This window comes from Pipistrellus kuhlii, unplaced genomic scaffold (assembly GCF_014108245.1).
Source record: "Pipistrellus kuhlii isolate mPipKuh1 unplaced genomic scaffold, mPipKuh1.p scaffold_m20_p_23, whole genome shotgun sequence".
NCBI classification, from domain to species: Eukaryota; Metazoa; Chordata; class Mammalia; order Chiroptera; family Vespertilionidae; genus Pipistrellus; species Pipistrellus kuhlii.
This window is the reverse complement of record NW_023425522.1, coordinates 10477550-10495543: the sequence shown is the minus strand read 5'-3', so window position 1 is coordinate 10495543 and position 17994 is coordinate 10477550. Positions and strand designations below refer to the sequence as shown.

Sequence of the window (17994 nt, the reverse complement as noted above, 5' to 3'; positions counted from 1 at the left end):
AAGGGTCCTAGGTTTGATTCCAATCAAGGGCAAATGCCTGGGTTGTAGGCTCAATCTCCAGTAGGGGGCGTGCAGGAGGTAACCAATCAGTGATTCTCATCACTGATGTTTCTCTCTCCCTCTCCCTTCCTCTCTGACCTCAATAAAAATCAAAAAATAATTGTAAAGAAAGAACAACTTCGAAGAAGCCTATCTGTGACACTGCTGCCTCCTACCACATTCCAATCCTAGCACCTCTGATATGCAATTGTACTAATTTGGTTGTACTGTATATCTAATTCCACCAATTTAGGCTGCTGCTTACTCTTTGTCTTCTTTTCATTCAAATACTATTTTTGGTAGTTTTCAGTATGGAAATTACTCTATCCACATACTCAGATACTTTTCCAGATATATTAGGAAAGTTTGTCAATCTTATACTATTTCTGGAAAGTTTGGGCACATAGTTTAAATAGCAATAACAATTTTTTTTTAATATATCCTTTCAGAGTTTGGATGTCTTTTTCACTGCAGCAGCACATTTGAAAAATGTTTCCTGAAAGCCAAACACTTGCTCGAACTTTGAGTTATTTTCATAACATTTTATGAAATAATTCTGTACACTTATTTCAGCTTTCTACTATTTAGGAAAAAAACTCATTTGCAAACCTAAATTATTTACAGAAGAGTATATGTTTCATAGCATTTGCTATACCTAAAAGTATTCATTGTAGGACTCTATCAATATAGAACTAAACCTGCATATTAAAATGTGTTACTAAAAAAATAAATAAATGTGTTTCTAGCATAGCCTGAAACAAATATAAGATTTCAATGGAGTGCATATAATTGGATGAGGGGGGGAAATTAGATTTTTACTTACTCTAACTGAATTTTTTTTTAATGTATATTTTTTTATTGATTTTACACAGAGAGGAATTGAGAGGGATAGAGAGATAGAAATGTCAATGACAAAGAAACATCGACCAGCTGCCTCTTGCACACCCCCACGAGGGATGTGCCCGCAACCAAGGTACGTGCCCTTGACCGGAATCGAACCCAGGGCCTTTCAGTCCGCAGCCCAAAGCTCTATCCATTGAGCCAAACCGGTTCTGCTACTCTAACTGAAATTTATCATTTCCTTCAATTAATGTAGGAAACCAACCACAGTAAATATAATAATACCTATGACCTGATCACCAACAGAAGCCACAGATATCTTTATATTAAGATATATATTATATTGATATTTTATATATATATATAAAACTTATGCTCATCAATACTTCAAAATTATGTTATTAGACCTGCTAGAACTAGTTATTTAATTTATTATTGCAATAGCAAATTCATTACTATATCACTTGTTATTTAATGCATTATTGCAATAGCACATTCATTACTATACCACATATAATTGGTTTCTTTTATAACCCTATGTATTTTATGGATTAAACACATTATTCTTAAATGGATTCACAAAATTCCCAAGAGTCCATGACACAAAAAAGTTAAGAACCCCAAGTGTACAGGAACAGTAGAAGAATTAAAGACAAAAGTATATTTTTACTTAAATGAGGAAAAGATGAGCCTTCTTCCTTTGTCCTGGGAAAATAGTCAATTTCTGCATCTCCTCTCTGCTACCAAACTAGTGATATCAAAATTATCTCTTATAAACAGGGATGTTACTAAAGAACACCAGAATACATTATTTGTATACATCACTTTTGCTAATCCATCTCCATCAAAATGCGTCCAGGGCAAAAACAGTTTAAGCAGTAGTTCCCAGCCCCATTATCTTTCAGCCAAGAGCTCATGCCCCGTGAAGTTATCACTGGGTCCTGTAAGAAAGAGAACCCACTAATGATCTAACTATCTTTAGCAGACCTCAAATCTCCAGATTTTCATGGGAATATTCAAACCAACTGCGAAAGCTTAAATTAAATCATTAATATGTTGGAATAGCATTTTAAGATTTGTTACTGTTTTGTTCATCAGTATCATAGTTCTCTTAGAAACTAAGATAAAAAATATATAGTATATATATTTACCTTCATGCAATTCTTTTCGCAGTTTCTCAGCATCTTCCTGCAGAACGGATTTCTGAGTATTTAAAACAGCTACGTACATTTCTAGGTCAGTCCTACAAGATTTCTCAGCCTCCAGATAATGATTCAGTTCTTTAACCTGAAAGAAGATACATTCTATTAAACTAAAATTTACACACTTATATAGGAAATTGGGGGAATAACTAATAGTAGGCATTATCCATAATCAAAACACGAGAGTAACTATACAATGGAGATTGCACATAAGTTTTATACCTTCTTTTCAAAAAGGTAGTTCCAATTTGTATTTCCAGAGCTACACAAACATATGTTGATTTTATCTTTTTTTTTTTTAATATATTTTATTGATTTTTTTACAGAGAGGAAGGGAGAGGGATAGAGAACTAGAAACATCGATGAAAGAGAAACATCAACCAGCTGCCTCTTGCACACCCCTTAACTGAGGATGTGCCCGCAACAATGTACATGCCCTTGACCGGAATTGAACCTGGGACCTTTCAGTCCGCAGACCGACGCTCTATCCACTGAGCCAAACCGGTTTCAGCTGTTCATTTTATCTTATTCTCAGTAAAAACTAGGCTGTTTTTATTTTAGACAGTAGTTACTTTATAAAGTTAAAAATAGTACCATACCCTATAAAGTTTGCTTTTCTTTGATTTTTAATGCGATAATTACAAATGCATTAATTTATAAAAAGGAGACATTTTCACAGACACATATTCATGGAAGGAAAAATGAGAAAGTCATGAGGAAAATAACTGGTCTTATACCATAACAAATACGAACATGAAGGCAAATGCAGAATACTTTTTAAAATCACAAAATTAAAAAAAAATTGTTTTACTTCTGTTTAGCAATCAATAATAATGTTCAAATGTTAACAATTCAGTCTAAATCTGAAATAGTTATAAACAAAATAAAATGCAATCTTGCCCTGGAAAGTGATTACAGAATTACCTGTTCTACCCTGCCTAAGAGACTGTCCATTCGTTGGCTTTTAGTTAACTTTCATGTGGCATTACAAATCGTTTTCCTAATGATTATGTCTAAATTTAATTTTCAAGGTCATTATCATGCCTTTTATCTTCCCACTTCTTTAAACATGAAATAGCTCAATGATCTGTTTTCAGTTATCTTTATTCCTAGATATTAATTCAATACAGTAAAACTGGTCACAGACTAAAATAATTATTTAAAGCTGCCATTTGATGCTTCACTGGAGGTTGTCAGCCAATCAGAAAGATACTAACCAAGCATGACAAAGTGCTGGCTGTTGTAAGGCATTTTCCTATTACCTGGAGAGAGTGATTGTTCAGTTGATAGTAAAGAGTCAATGCAGCAGATACAAAATAATGGCACATACCACTAACTCTGCCAGTTATTACTTCTTAGAACAAATATTTGACTCAATTAACATTACATTTCTAACATTCAAAAGTTATTGAGCAGGACTCTGGGAAAATAGTGGCAATGGTGGTATAGTACATGAATTTCCTTGAACTCCACATGTCCTAAACAAGAGTTAATTAAAATTAGAAAACCAGCCCTGGCTAGTGTGGCTGGGTTAGGCATCATTTGCCAGTTGGATTTCCAGTCAAGTAAGTAGGGGGGCGTGCAGGAGGCAGCCAATCCATCTTTCCCACTCACATTGATGTTTCTTGCTCTCTCCCCCTCTCCCTTCTCTCTCTAAAAATCAATTTTTAAAAATCTTTACAAAAATAAAATAACAACCCAGTCAATTGATGATTTTCTCTCCTTTTCTCTCTCTGAAATCAATAAAAATATATATTTTAAAAAACAAAACCAAAAACACATGGATATCTAAAAGAAAACAAAACCAAGTGACAAACAGAATATGGGGAAAAACCACTGAAAGCTATCTATATGTGACTTATGTGGTACCATCATCTACAAGAGAAAGTAACAATTTGTAACAAGAACCCCAAGAACCCCCTAACAGTCAACAGGGGCTCCAACTTGACACAGCAGCTAAAACTGGGAAAAGTCCCACACAAACAGGGAGTGAACACATTTTTTTTAAGAGACAGAGGGGAGAACAGAGATAAATAGAAACATCAATGAAAAACATCATCAATCAGCAGCCTCCTGCACGCTCCCCCACTGGGGACAGAGCTCGAAACCTGGGCATGTGGCCTGACTGGGAATTGAACCAGTGACTCTTGGTTCCTGGATCAACACTCAACTGGTGAGACACACTGGCCAGGCTAAACACAACAAATTTGTAATGTAATCTGGTTAGGATAAAATGGTATCCCATTTTCACTTACATTACCCTGATTTCCAGTGAAGTTCAATATTTTTTCACATTCTTTGACTATTGTGATTTCCTCTTTTATGAACTGCTTGTTCCTATTCTTATTTCTCAACTGGGCCATTTGTCACTTGAGGGCTAAGCAATTTTTATTAAGTCTGGATACTAATCTTTTGTCAGGTATTTGAGGTATAGATACATAACTTCTAAGTGTACAGCTCTTCAACTTTAGGAGTGACATCTTGTAAAAAGAAGTTTTATATTCTAAGGTACGCAAATTTGTCAATCATTTCTTTCACAGTCAATATTTTTGTCTAAAGAAATGTTTTGTCCTCCAAACATTCCCCTTTTTTAACATAAAAAGTTTTAAAGATTTACTTTTCACTCTTAAGGTTTTTAATTCATTAAAATTATTTGTAGCCCTGACCGGTTTGGCTCAGTGGATAGAGCGTCAGCCTGCGGACTGAAGGGTCCCAGGTTCGATTCCAGTCAAGGGCATGTACCTTGGTTGCTGGCACATCCCCAGTGCGGGGTGTGCAGGAGGCAGCTGATCAATGTTTCTCTCTCATGGATGTTTCTGACTCTCTACCCCTCTCTCTTCCTCTGTGGAAAATCAATAAAACATATATTTAAAAAATAAAAAACAAAAAAATTATTTGTAAAGTATGAGGTAGAAAGTTTATTTCACTTAATTCCATATTTATAACTAATTATTTTAAAAGCCTATTTTTTTAATTAATTAATTTATTTTTTTTACATATTTTAATGATTTTTTTTGCCCCCCTCCCTCCCTCCCCCATAGCCCCTCCCTCCCCATAGTTTTATGTCCATTGGTTGTACTTATATGCATGTATACAAGTCCTTCGGTTGATCTATTATCTCCCCCAGATCCTCCTCCCCTCCCCGCTGTAATTTGACAATCTGCTTGTTGCTTTACTGTCTCTATATCTATCTTTTGGTTCATCAGTTTATAATGCTCTTTATTATCCACAAATGAGTGAGGTCATGTGGTGTTTCTCTTTCATTGATTGGCTTATTTCACTCAGCATGATGTTCTCCAATTCCATCCAGGTTGCTGCAAATGATGAGAATTCCTTCTTCTTTATGGCAGCATAGTATTCCATTGTGTAGATGTACCATAGTTTTTGGATCCAATCATCTGCTGACGGGCACCTAGGCTGTTTCCAAATTCTGGCTATTGTAGATTGTGCTGCTATGAACATAGGGGTGCATATATCCTTTCTGATTGGTGTTTCTAGTTTCTTGGGATATATTCCTAGGAGTGGGATTACTGGGTCAAATGGGAGTTCCATTTTCAGTTTTTTGAGGAAACTCCACACTGTTCTCCACAGTGGTTGCACCAGTCTGCATTCCCACCAGCAGTGCACGAGGGTTCCTTTTTCTCCGCAACCTCGCCAACACTTGTCGTTTGTCGATTTGTTGATGTTGGCCATTCTGACAGGTTAAAAGCCTATTTTTTAACAACCCTTTCTTTTCCCACTGATTTGTAATGCCACGTGTCATATATCTAAATTTCATATGAATCTATTTCAGGGTTCTCTAATCTGGTTCATTGGTCTATTTGTTTATCCCTAAGTCAATAACAAACTACCTTAATTACAGTAGCTTTACAATGTGTTAATATCTGGTAGATAGGGCAATTCTCCTCACCTGTCTTCTTAAAATTTTGCTGGATACATTTCTGATCCTTTGCTTGTCTATATGAATTCTAGGATCTACTTACCAACTTTCTTTTTTTTTTTTTTTTAATTCATAATATTTTTTTTTTTTAATATATTGTATTGATCCAACTTTCTTATTGAATTTTTAGTGGAATTTTGAATTTATAGATTATTTTCCGGATATACTGTCTGCTTGTTTTGGTTGTCACAAGGTAGTTTTATTTACTTGCAGTAAGAGAGACAGGAGATTCACATTCAAAGCTCTGTCTCCTTGAAGAAGAAGCCTTAGCCATTCCTTATATACAGTTTGGTTAATTACACATTGATTTCTTCTTTGCAGTTGGCTACATTTTCCATTGAGCTCCTATTAAGCTCATCCTGTTTACAACTGCACCTGCAAAATATTCCATGACAACCCAAGGCTCCTAAGTATATGCCTGCTTTACAATACATTATCTTTTCATTAAGGAACACACATGTATTCAATCTTCATTTTTAATACAGGGGGGGCAAAAGTACATTTACAACTGTCTGTACACAAAAGAGTTTATTCTTGTATTATTATTTATTAATTATTGTATTATTTTCCGTACAAATAACTGTAAACCTACTTTTGCTCCACCCTATACACTCCATAAAGATCTTGCCCATTTCTGTTTAGATGTATTCTAGATAAATTACAGTGGTGCCTCACACAACGAACTTAATTCGTTCCAGGAGCAAGTTTGTTATGTGAAAAGTTCGTTATGTGAAACGTGTTTTCCCATAACAATACATGTTAAAAAAAATAATTCGTTCTGCAGCATAAAATATGCTAAGATGACATAAAAAAAGATAAATTTTTTGTTATTATTTTTATTTAGATACATCTAAAAACATAATTTTTTTTAAAAAAAAACACACATTTTTTTAATTTTAAGACAGACTAAGTAGAGTCTACCGAATCTTGCACATCTTCATCCATTTTCTGCTTTTTGGCCGATGGTTTCATGAAAAACCTGTCCAAAGTCGTTTGTTTTTCTCTTTTCTCCAACATCTGCCGGAAATAACGGACAAGAGTATCGGAGTAAAGATCGTTGATCCTGTTTGCTTCAGCTGAATCCGGATAGTGGGCATTGGTAAACTCCTGAACTGCTTTCCATTTGACCAGGATGTTCTTGATGTCAGCAGTTGGGATTGGTTGGTTGTTTGATTGTTGCTCCTCGTTATCAGATGACGCTTCCCTTTGAGCATTGTCCTGTTGCTGGACCAGAAGTGCTTGGAGCTCTTCAGTTGTCAGCTCTTCTTCGTGTTCCTCAATAAGCTCCTCTACATCCTCTTCCTCTACCTCTAATTCCAACCTTTGGGCCACTGTGATGATGTCCTTCACCACTTCTGTGTCATCAACTACTGCTTCTTCCTGGGTCCACGAAGGCACAAGCATCTTCCAAGCAGAAATGAGGGTCCTTTGTGACACTTCTTCCCAGACCTTCTGTATAAGTCGTATTGCCATAAGGACATCAAATTTCTCCTTCCAAAACTTTCGGACAGTCATATTGTCTCCACCAAACTCGCATTCTTCAAACACCTTATTAAAGAGGGCTCTAGTGTAGAGTTTTTTAAAGTTCGCAATAACTTGCTGATCCATTGGCTGAAGATTGGATGTGGTGTTTGGTGGAAGCTCGGGCGAAGCAGTCGTGGAAGCTTGGGCAAAGCGGTCGTGGAAGCTCGGGCGACTTCGTTGTGTGAAACGAAGTTCGTTGTATGAATCATGAAATGAAGTTTGTTGTGTGCAGCGTTCGCTGTGCGAGGCGTTCTTTATGCGAGGCACCACTGTATATAAAATAGTCCCCCATATCTGTGGGGGTACATTCCAAGACCCCTAGTGGATGCCTGAAACCAAGGATAGTACCTAACCATATACACAGTATATTTTTTCTTATACATACATACATATACTTTGTAGCTTCTCTTTGGCATATCTAAATTGTTAGTAACACTACTGTTGTCTTTTGGGGCATTAATTAAAATAAGGGTTACTTGAACTTAAGCACTGTTATACTGCAGTGTGATACTGAAAACTGAGACAACTACTAAGTGACTAACAGGCAGGTAACTGATATAGCATGGATATGCTGGACAAAGTGGCGGAATAGTGGGAAGATGTGCGATTTGGCCGAGACTGGTTTGGCTCAATGGATAGAGTGTAGGCCTGCAGACTCAAGGGCCCCAGGTTCGATTCCAGTCAACGGCATGTACCTGGGTTGCGGGCACATCCCCAGTGGGGGGTGTGCAGGAGGCAGCTGATCGATGTTACTCTCTCATTGATGTTTCTAACTTTCTATCCCTCTCCCTTCCTCTCTGTAAAAAATCAATAAAATATATTAAAAAAAAGAAGAAAAAAAGATGTGTGATTTTATCACCTCAGAACAACAAACAATTTTATCACCTCAGAACAGCACTGACCTATGAATCAGGAGATCACGGTTCAATTCCAGGCCAGGGTACATGGCCGGGTTGTGGGCTCAATCCCCAGGGTGGGGCAGGAGGCAGCCAATCAATGATTCTCTTTCATCATTGGTCTTTTGTTTTGTTTTGTTTTTCTCTCTCTCTCCCTTCCTCTTTGAAATCAATAATATATATATATATAAATAAAAAACTGAATGAGATCAGGTCTCATTCTGACTAGAAAATAAACACTAACTTTGTAACAAAGCAGCATCAGCATCACTATTGTGACTGCTTATAATACGAGAACAAAATCATCTTCTGGCATTTTTTAACATTTTAAAGAAAGTAAGATTCTCAAGATAAATAGTCTAAATTATAGTTTTTACCCTCTTAATGATTCTAACTTTGCCCTTGGCATAGAGTAGCACTTGGGTTTTAAGAAAATGAATAACAATGTTTCACAACCTTTGAGGCTTCCAGCTCTTTAACCTTGTCTTCAGCCTCTGTCAGTTTATCTTTCAAAGCTGCAATTTCCTTCTCCATGGGCATCACAACAGACCGAAGTTTTTCAGCATCTTCTTGGGCCTATGGTTAAAAAGAATTAAGTACTTCAACTTATTGATTTATTGCTTTTCTAAGAAATGACCTACCCACTTATTAAAATTAGTAATAATAAGTAAGTCTTAAAGCACTCACAAAAGTGAACCATGTCTAACTTTAAATGTTGCATTACTTTAAATGTCAAGTCATAATCATAGTTTTGCATGTATTCCATGTAGAATTTAAAAGAAAATGAATTCACCATGACACTTTTGACTTTTTAATTAATTGAGTTGGAAAATATTCTATGTGTAAAAGGAATACACACAATATTTTTTTTATAATTCTGGTTACTAAATTAATGAAAACATAATTTCTTACAACTACTGAAAAGACTATTTTTTAAACATTAAAAAATAGAACAATGTATTTTCTAAAATAATTAGAAAATTATATTGCTACATAAAAGGCTTTCATCTGGTTATTTAAACAGAGAACTTAAAAAATCTTTTTACTTTGACATTTAAATGAAAGAAACTCAAAGAATGACCTCTAAATATATTGTGCTGTTTTGCATCCTTCATTCTCAAAAAGGATTAAAAGAAAATAAGATTCATTAGCTAGTTAACTGGTGAGAAACTTACATATATTTAAATATAAAAGGCTAAGCAACCGGTTGACTGGCCAGTAGCTAGGACACACACTGACCACCAAGGGGCAATGCTCAATGTTGGGGCTATCAAGCTTTGGTGACTTGGCAGCAGCGGTTCTCGGGTAACGCACCCAGAACCAGAGAAGAGGGAGCCCGATTCCTCTAGCACTGTGGAACCCCACCGGAGATATTAGAAAGCCGGTTTCAACCTGATCCCCATAGGTCAGGCCAAGGGGTCCCACCTGATGGAGGGACCCCCACGCACTCTGCAGACGCCCTTCGAGCCGCAGTGCTGGCCCAGGTTTAGCCAGCAGGGGAGAGACCGTGGGAGGTTGGATCTAGGGTGTGTCCGACCCAGTCCCGCCCCACCAGCCACCACCCGGGAACGCCTGCATTAGTTCCTGCATCAGAGGGACTAATCAATTTCCTTCCAACATGCACAAACCCATGCAACAAGACACTAGAATATATATAACCTGAAATAAAGGCAGAAAGTTAGCTGTTTTCCTCATCTATCCATATAAAAGTCTAATATGCAAAGTATCCCCTCAGGAGTTCAATCCCTTGCTATGATGTGCAGTGACCATCAGGGGGCAGCACAGAACGAAGGAAGGCCCTAGCCAGCAGCCAGCACCCGGGGAAGGGAGGCCCCCGCCAGCAGCCAGAAGGAAGGCCCTTGCCAGCAGCCTTGCTTGGCCCTGATCACCAGCTAGGCCTAGGGACACTACCTGTGCACAGATTTCATGCACGAGGCCTCTAGCAGTAAAAAGAGAAAGTAACCTTATTCACTAAATATCATATATGCCCAAATGTGAATGAAGATTTTTTCCCTAGAAAACGTATTTCTCAGAAAAGAGAAGGATTCAATTTGTTTTCCAGTTTTTATAAAGTCAATTTATCACTTATTTTATTTCATACTAAGTCCTGTTTGGAAGGCATGTAAATTTAATTACCTTCAGTAAAGACTAATTGGTGATAGAAGTCAGCTGATAAAAATCAGCAGGAAAGCAAATGGAGGGGAAAAGCAAAGAATTTAATACAGATATAGTTATTTATTAATGCAAAGATGACCTCACAATTCCAAGTATTACATACCATCACAAATAAAAGTTTTTAAAGATTATTATTTCTTAATGACAGAAAAGTCATTAAAAAGAAGAAAAATCTGAGAAACTGTCACAGACAAGAGGAGCCTAAAGAGACATGACTAAATGTAATGTGGTATGCTGGATTGGTTCCTGAGACAGAAAAAAAAAGGCATTAGGGAAAAACTAATAAAAACCGAACACAAAGAATAGACTTTAACTAATAATAAATTAATATTGGCTTATTAACTGTGATAAATGTATCATACTAATATATCTATTAGTGTGCATGAAATTTGTGCATGAGTAGGCCTTCCTTCCCTAGGCTGCCAGTACTGGTTTCCCTCCGGCACCCAGGACCCAGGCTTTCATCGCAGCCCTGGCTTCATCCACAAGGTTGTCCAGAAGGATGTTTGGTCTAGTTAGTATATTACACTTTTATTATTACGGATACTAGAGCCCTGGTCCACAAAATTCATGCATGGGGAAGTGATTCAAGCCCAGCCTGCACCCTCTCACAGTCTGGGACCCCTCCTAAGCTGGCAGGCGGACATCCACTGAGGGGTCCTAAGCGCTGCTGCGGAGGGTAGAGAGGCTCCCATCACCACTGCTGTGCCTGCCAGCCAGAAGCTGGGCTTACCGCTCCTTAGCACTGCTATGGAGGCAGGAGAGGCCACCGTCACTGTGCTCACCAGCCATAAACCCAGCCTCTGGCTGAGCAGCGCTCCCCCTGTGGGAGCACACTGACCACCAGGGGACAGCTCCTACGTTGAGCATCTTCCCTCGGTGGTCAGTGTACATCACAGCAATTGGTCATTCCACCGTTTAGTCAATTTGCATATTAGGGTTTCATTATTTAGGATATATTACAGGCCTGATGCACAGACTTGTGCAAGAATGAGCCTTCCTTCCCCTGGCTGCCAGCACCACCTCACTCCAGCCCGGAGTTGCCTATCCGCCTTCCCACACTGCCCAGAGGCCCCAAGTGGCTGGGGCAGTGTGAAACGCCTGCATCCTGCCCTGGCCATTTGGTGCCTGTATATGCAAATTAACCCACCATCTTTGTTAGGTTAATTTGCATACTCACTCCTGATTGGCTAGTGTCGTGAAGGTATGGTCAATTTGCATCTTTCTCTTTTATTAGTATAGATACTATTTTGACATGTAATTTTTTTACAGTAATGTAATTACCACACGAATCTTTCTCCTAATTAATTTATTTCAATGTGCACAAATCCATGCACCAAGCCACTAGTAATGATAATAATAGGGAAAATTGGGTATGGAGTATATGGGAACTCTGTACTATCCTTAAAATTTTTCTGTAAATTAAAACTGTTCTAAAAAATAAAGTTTATTTTTTAAAATAAATTTTAAAAATGACAAAAAGTTAGGTATCACAATGGTCGCAGATTGTGGAAATCATGATTATGAACATACTAGAGACTCAGTGCATGAAAGTCAGACATTCCTCTCACAATCTGGGTCCACAGGCTCCTAACTGCTCACTTGCCTGTCTGCCCGTTCACCCCTAACTGCCCCCCCAATGACCTGGTCACCCCTAACTGCCCTCCCTGCTGGCCTGGTTACCCCCAACTGCTCCCCTACCATCCTGGTCATCCTTCACTGCCCCCCTCTACCAGCCTGGTTGCCCCTCACTGCCCCCACTGTGGTAGAGGGGGGCAGTGAGGGACAACCAGGCTGGGGCGGGGGAGCGCACCAGGCCAGCAGTGGGGGCAGAGAGGGGCAACCAGGCCAGTAGAGGGGGGCAGTGAGGAATGACCAGGCTGGTGGGGGGACAGTTGGGGGCGACCATTGTGATACCTAACCCGCCTGCTGCTGGTGGTCATGATCATCCCTGAGGGCTTTTCCTCCACTTCCCCCTGCTCCCGAGGGGCAATCTGGACAGGGGGAGGGCAGTTAGGACTGATCGGGAGGGACAGCAGGGGAAGGCAGTTGGAAGGGATCAGGCCTGCAGGGAAGGGCTGTTGGGGGCAACCAGGCCTGCAAGGGAAGGCATTAGAGGTGACCAGGCCGGCAGGAGAAGGCAGTTAGGTGTCAATCAGGCTGGCAGGGGAGTGGTGATCAAGTTGGCAGACAGAGTTGTTACGGGCAATCAGACAGGTGGGCAATCAGGTAGGTGAGTGGTTGGGAGCCAGCAGTCCTAGATTGTGAGAGTGATGTCTGACTGCTCGTTTAGGCCTTATCCCACAGGTCCCAGATTGAAGGGGGTGCAGGTTGGGCTGAAGGACACCCTCCTACCCCCTGTACATGAATTTCATGCATCGGGCCTCTAGTTAAGTAAAAATAATAAATAAGTGAATGCTACATATATTATAAAATATGCACTATGGAAAATGAAAAATTGGAATAGAATATGCGTAATCAGAGGACGACGGTGGATAGGTTGTAATGTTAAATAGGCTGGACAGGAGAGACCTCATGGGATATATTTAGTCAAAGTTTTGAAGAAGGTAAGGGAGTTTCCCATACAAATATTTGTGGAAAGGGCATCAAATTACCCAGTACTATAGTTAGGTTTGTGTCCAAATAATTCCTCTAACAAAAAAAACATAAAAATCTATCTTCTGTTACCACAATATTAAAACATCTTGCATTTGGATTCAAGTATATTTACAGATAAATACATTCCTTCATACCTTTTTCATTTCATTCTCTAAATTTTCTTCCTCTTGACCTTCAGACAACCTTCTCCTTAAATCGGCTATTTCCCTCTCTGCAGATTCTCGATACTGTGCCCACTGTGTTCGTTCCTGCTCCAGGCGAAGGTGGAACTGGTGCTCATAATCACGAACTGTTTCTATAAAACACCACCAAGTATTTCATGTCTAAGCATTATGAAAAAAATGTTCTGGTACACTAAAATTTAAGTAGTTACATAAAGAGCTTTTGTCTGATTTCTGGAAATCTTTTAATTCACTAAAAAATTTAACAACATTTCTAGTTATTATGTGTAAAAATGTTACTATGGGCTTTAAATCATCATCTCTAATCTTCAAATAAACCTGTGTCATATTATTTTAGAGATGAGGAAAGCTTAGGAAAGGTAACATATTCTCGCCAATGTTTGCTTTTCTAAGACAGACTGAAGGAGGAGCAGTCATTTTCAGCCATGAGGCAAAGTGAGGTTGAAAACCACATACTAAGGAAGAAGGAACAGAATGAAGACTAGAACACTAGGAACATTGTGGAATCACTGTAACCAGCTGTAGATTACCTACCTCTGGGTTTCTTCTTCTGTGAGTAAAATGAACTCCTATTTGTGTAAGCCACTATAATCGCTAAGTGATAACCACAAACTCAGAAATAGGGCTAGACTTAACTATCCTTCTTAAAAGAGCAGTAATGCAGAAATGACACACAACTGGTAAGTCAGAAGAAGAAAAGTTATCACTATTTCACATTTATAATAAAACTAATTTCAGGAACCCAAAGATTCAGCAGCAACTTCATTTTAATATCATCTTCTCAGAAATTGCAGAAAGTAATTAAGCAGTATATGCCAGCAGATAGAGACTTAAATTACTACTCTTCCTTTAGACCAAGGGTCACAAGCTGGCAGCCCATAAAGCCTATTCTAACCCATTGGCCATTCTATTTCACAAACTACAGAAAATTTTCCCACATAAAACCTAAATTTTTCTTAAAATTGTAAAAGACATGACAACACTGGACTGGATGGGCAATAATTAGCTGGAATAAGTATAAATAATAAGTTTACTCTTTGCATTGGAGATCTCTCCAGTTCTACATACTCCCGTGCCCATACAGCTTTATTCATTGGCATTGCCCAACTCTTCTTCCGGTATGGCTCAGTTTGTTGGAGTGTCGTCTCAAGCACTGAAGAGTTACAGGTTTGATTCCCAGTTAGGACACATACCCAGGTTTCAGGTTCAATACCCAGTTGAGGCATGTACAGAATGAATATTTCTCCCTCACATCAATATTTCTCTTTCTCTCTCTCTTTCCCTTCCTCTCTAAAATCAACTAATCTTTGGGTAAAATTATACACACACACACACACACACACACACACACACACACACACACACAGAAACATATAGCTACAAATGAAACCCTGAAAATGTTCTCAAACATCAGAATCAGGTAGCTTAAAAATCATAAAACAGATCAACCATTCTTTACCTTTCATAACAGCCTGAAGTGAAGCAACTTCTTCTCTCCACTGTCTTTTTACTTCATCTATAGCTTCTTGTTTGGTATTCTCAGAGACTGTGGCAATGGCCTTGATATTCTCCATTTCTGCTTGTGCTTCCCACAGCTGTGTTCGAAGGTGTCCCAAATCATCTTGTGCAGCTTGTAACACTGCATTTTGTCTCTTCAGATCCTCTGGAAGAAAAGTAAAACACTTTCCATTATGGAGGGGCTCACTTTTATCAGACTGGCACTACAATGAAGAAACAAAGCATTTAAATTTAAAATGTTAACATCGTAATGAACAAGTAAGGAATTAAATTTAAAAATATTAAGTTAGAAAATAAAATAATTTTAATAAAGATTTAAGGTATGCTGGATATCAAAAATCAATTATTAACTATGAAACCAGATAAAGATTCAGGCCATAGTTCTAGAGCTAAATGAGCTTACTTAATCTCTATGGCCTCCATTCCACATCTTATAAAATTCCCACCTCAGAAGGTTGTTTTAATGATAAAACAACTTATTGAAAATGATTTCTAGTACGGTACCTTACACAAGTAGACATTCAAGAAATGGTTCATAAAAGAAAGCATGGCAATTACTAGATCCAAGTTTTTAAAGTTATAATTTATCAGCCTCCCCTTACCATCTACACTAATAAAAGAGAAACATGCAAATTGACCATTACTCCGCTACGCCCACCAGAAGAGAATATGCAAATTAGAAAGATAAAGATAGAGGCCGCCCAGCTGCTCCAAGTGCAGAGTGGCCAGGCTGGGCAGGATGCCTGCTATGAGAGGTAGGGCAAAGGGGCGAAGAGATCTACAGGAGCAGCACTCCAGCTGCAGCAACAAAGACTGCAGACTCCGGAGTCTGCAGCAAAAACGAAGAAGACTGCAGTGAAAATGAAGAAGATAAGACTCCAGCTGGAGCGAAGGCCTGGGTCCTGGGTACCAGAGGAAAGCCTGTGCTGGGAGCCATGAGAAGGAAGGCCTATTGCACGAATCTCTTTATGCAATGGGCCTCTAATCTATCTATATAAAACCCTAATATGGATATAGACCAATCACCTGGGGCACACACGGAACATGGCGGGCATTGGCCACAGGCGACAGAGTGTGGAACATGGTGGGTGTCAGCCGTGGTAGGATGGTGGAGCAGGAAAGTGGGGCTGCCCGACCATACTAGCATCAGTAAGCATTTCCAACCCAGGGCTGAATTCTGTGAAGCCTAAGAACAGTAGCTTTCAAACTTCTTTGATCACAACTCATAGCAAGAAATATATTTCATATCACATACACATATACATACACATATAACTAAAACAAAAAATTTGTGCAACCAGCCGAGACCGCTTTAGCTCTTGGAGACTGAAAGGTCCCGGATTCGATTCCAGTCAAGGGCATGCACCTTGGTTGCGGGCATATCCCCAGTAGGGGATGTGCAGGAGGCGGCTGGTCGATGTCTCTCTCTCATCGACATTCCTAGCTCTCTCTTTCCCTTCCTCTCTGTAAAAAATCAATAAAAAACATTTTTTTAAAAAATTTGTGCAACCATACATACTTAACCTTATCAAATATAATGTGCTATTTTATTTCCCATTATATTCTTATTTTTAAAAATTGCTGTTCACATCCCCTCAATTTTTTTATCCATCAATGACTTACAATCTGTAGTCTGAACTCCTTCACTTTGAAAACTAATGTTTCAAAGTGATGAAAACAGTAGTTTTCAAAGTGCCCATGTACCCCTGCGGATATACAAAGATTTTCCAGGGGATTCATAGGCACATGATGTTTTAAAGAAATCCACTTCTAGATCCTCAAATTTCATAAATATTCTTTCCTAAAATAGAGAGGTGTTTAAATGTAGATCCTCCTTGCTCACTCACTACCCTTTTCTTAACACCTTTCTCCCACTTAACAAAAAAAAAAAAAAAAGGCTTTTTATCCATCCTGAATTTTACTATGGTTCACTGCTCTGTTGCATTAAAACTCTCTGATACCAAACCAGAGAAACAATTTAAAATACTAATTTCAGTACTAAAAAAGTGAATGACTAGTAACTGAGTAACACATCTTTTGGCAGATCAGGTGACAGTCTGCTTTCGACAAAACTGAAGGAAGACTTAATTGAGTTGTCAACCAATAGAATAAAAATATTTTTGAAGCTAGAACACTTTGTGATTTAACATATAATTCAGAAAGTTAAATGAATGGAATAATAATTGCTATTTTAAAAAATACTTCTATTTATATCTACTTATTTATGAGACCAAAGGTTCTCAGCACTTACCGTATATCTAAAACAAAAACCCGAATCTTATTTTTTTTCTAGAAGTAAATAATATTCACCCAGAAGTTAAGGATCTAAATTAGGAGGGAGATCCAATATATTTTGTAAGACATGCATTTCCAATCATTTTTACAACTTTTTTAATTGATTTTTTTTTTTTTTTTTTTTTTTTTTTTTTTTTAGTAAAGAAAGAAGGAAAAAAGAGAGAGAGAAACATTGATGTGAGAGAGACACATCAATCAGTTGCCTGGTGCCCACCCTGACCAGGAATCAACCCACAATCTTCAGGTAACACTGGATGACGCTCCAACAAACTAAGCCACACAAGCCAAGGCTAATTTTCACATTTTAATAATTCTTTTTTAAAATATATTTTTATTAATTTCAGAAAGGAAGAGATAGCAACATTAATGATGAGAATCACCAATTGACTGTCTCCTGCACACTTCCTAACTGATTGAGCCAGAAACCTGGGCATGTGCCCTAACTTTCTGGTTCATAGATTAATGCTCAACCACTGAGCCACACTAATTAACCGAGCCAGTCAATAATTCTTTTTTTAAATGTGTAAAATATTTATGGCATGTGTACTTTTAATAACTATTAATAACTCAACACAGAAGAAATTTGCATACTATTTTTGTTATAGAGAAATATGATCAAATTTTTCATTTTATTTTAATTAATTTATTGATTTTAGAAGCATCGATTTCTTTCTCCACTTAGTTATGTATTCATATGTTGATTCTCGTATGTGCCCTGACCAAGGATCAAACCCACAACCTTCAAAGGTCAATGCTCTAACCAC

At 38.2% G+C, this 17994-nt stretch overlaps 1 protein-coding gene across 7 annotated transcripts in view; it reads right to left on the bottom strand.

The window, feature by feature from the left end:
* Nucleotides 1-17994, bottom strand: part of RABEP1 (rabaptin, RAB GTPase binding effector protein 1) — an 87630-nt gene that overhangs the window by 31431 nt on the left and 38205 nt on the right. For all 7 annotated transcript variants that reach the window (XM_036452015.2, XM_036452016.2, XM_036452014.2 and 4 more), the window contains 4 exons: nucleotides 14877-15080; nucleotides 13370-13530; nucleotides 8898-9017; nucleotides 2031-2166 (listed from right to left, as the gene is read on the bottom strand). In XM_036452015.2, the coding sequence (XP_036307908.1) occupies nucleotides 2031-2166; nucleotides 8898-9017; nucleotides 13370-13530; nucleotides 14877-15080 (621 nt within the window). The remainder of the gene's footprint in view (nucleotides 1-2030; nucleotides 2167-8897; nucleotides 9018-13369; nucleotides 13531-14876; nucleotides 15081-17994) is intronic.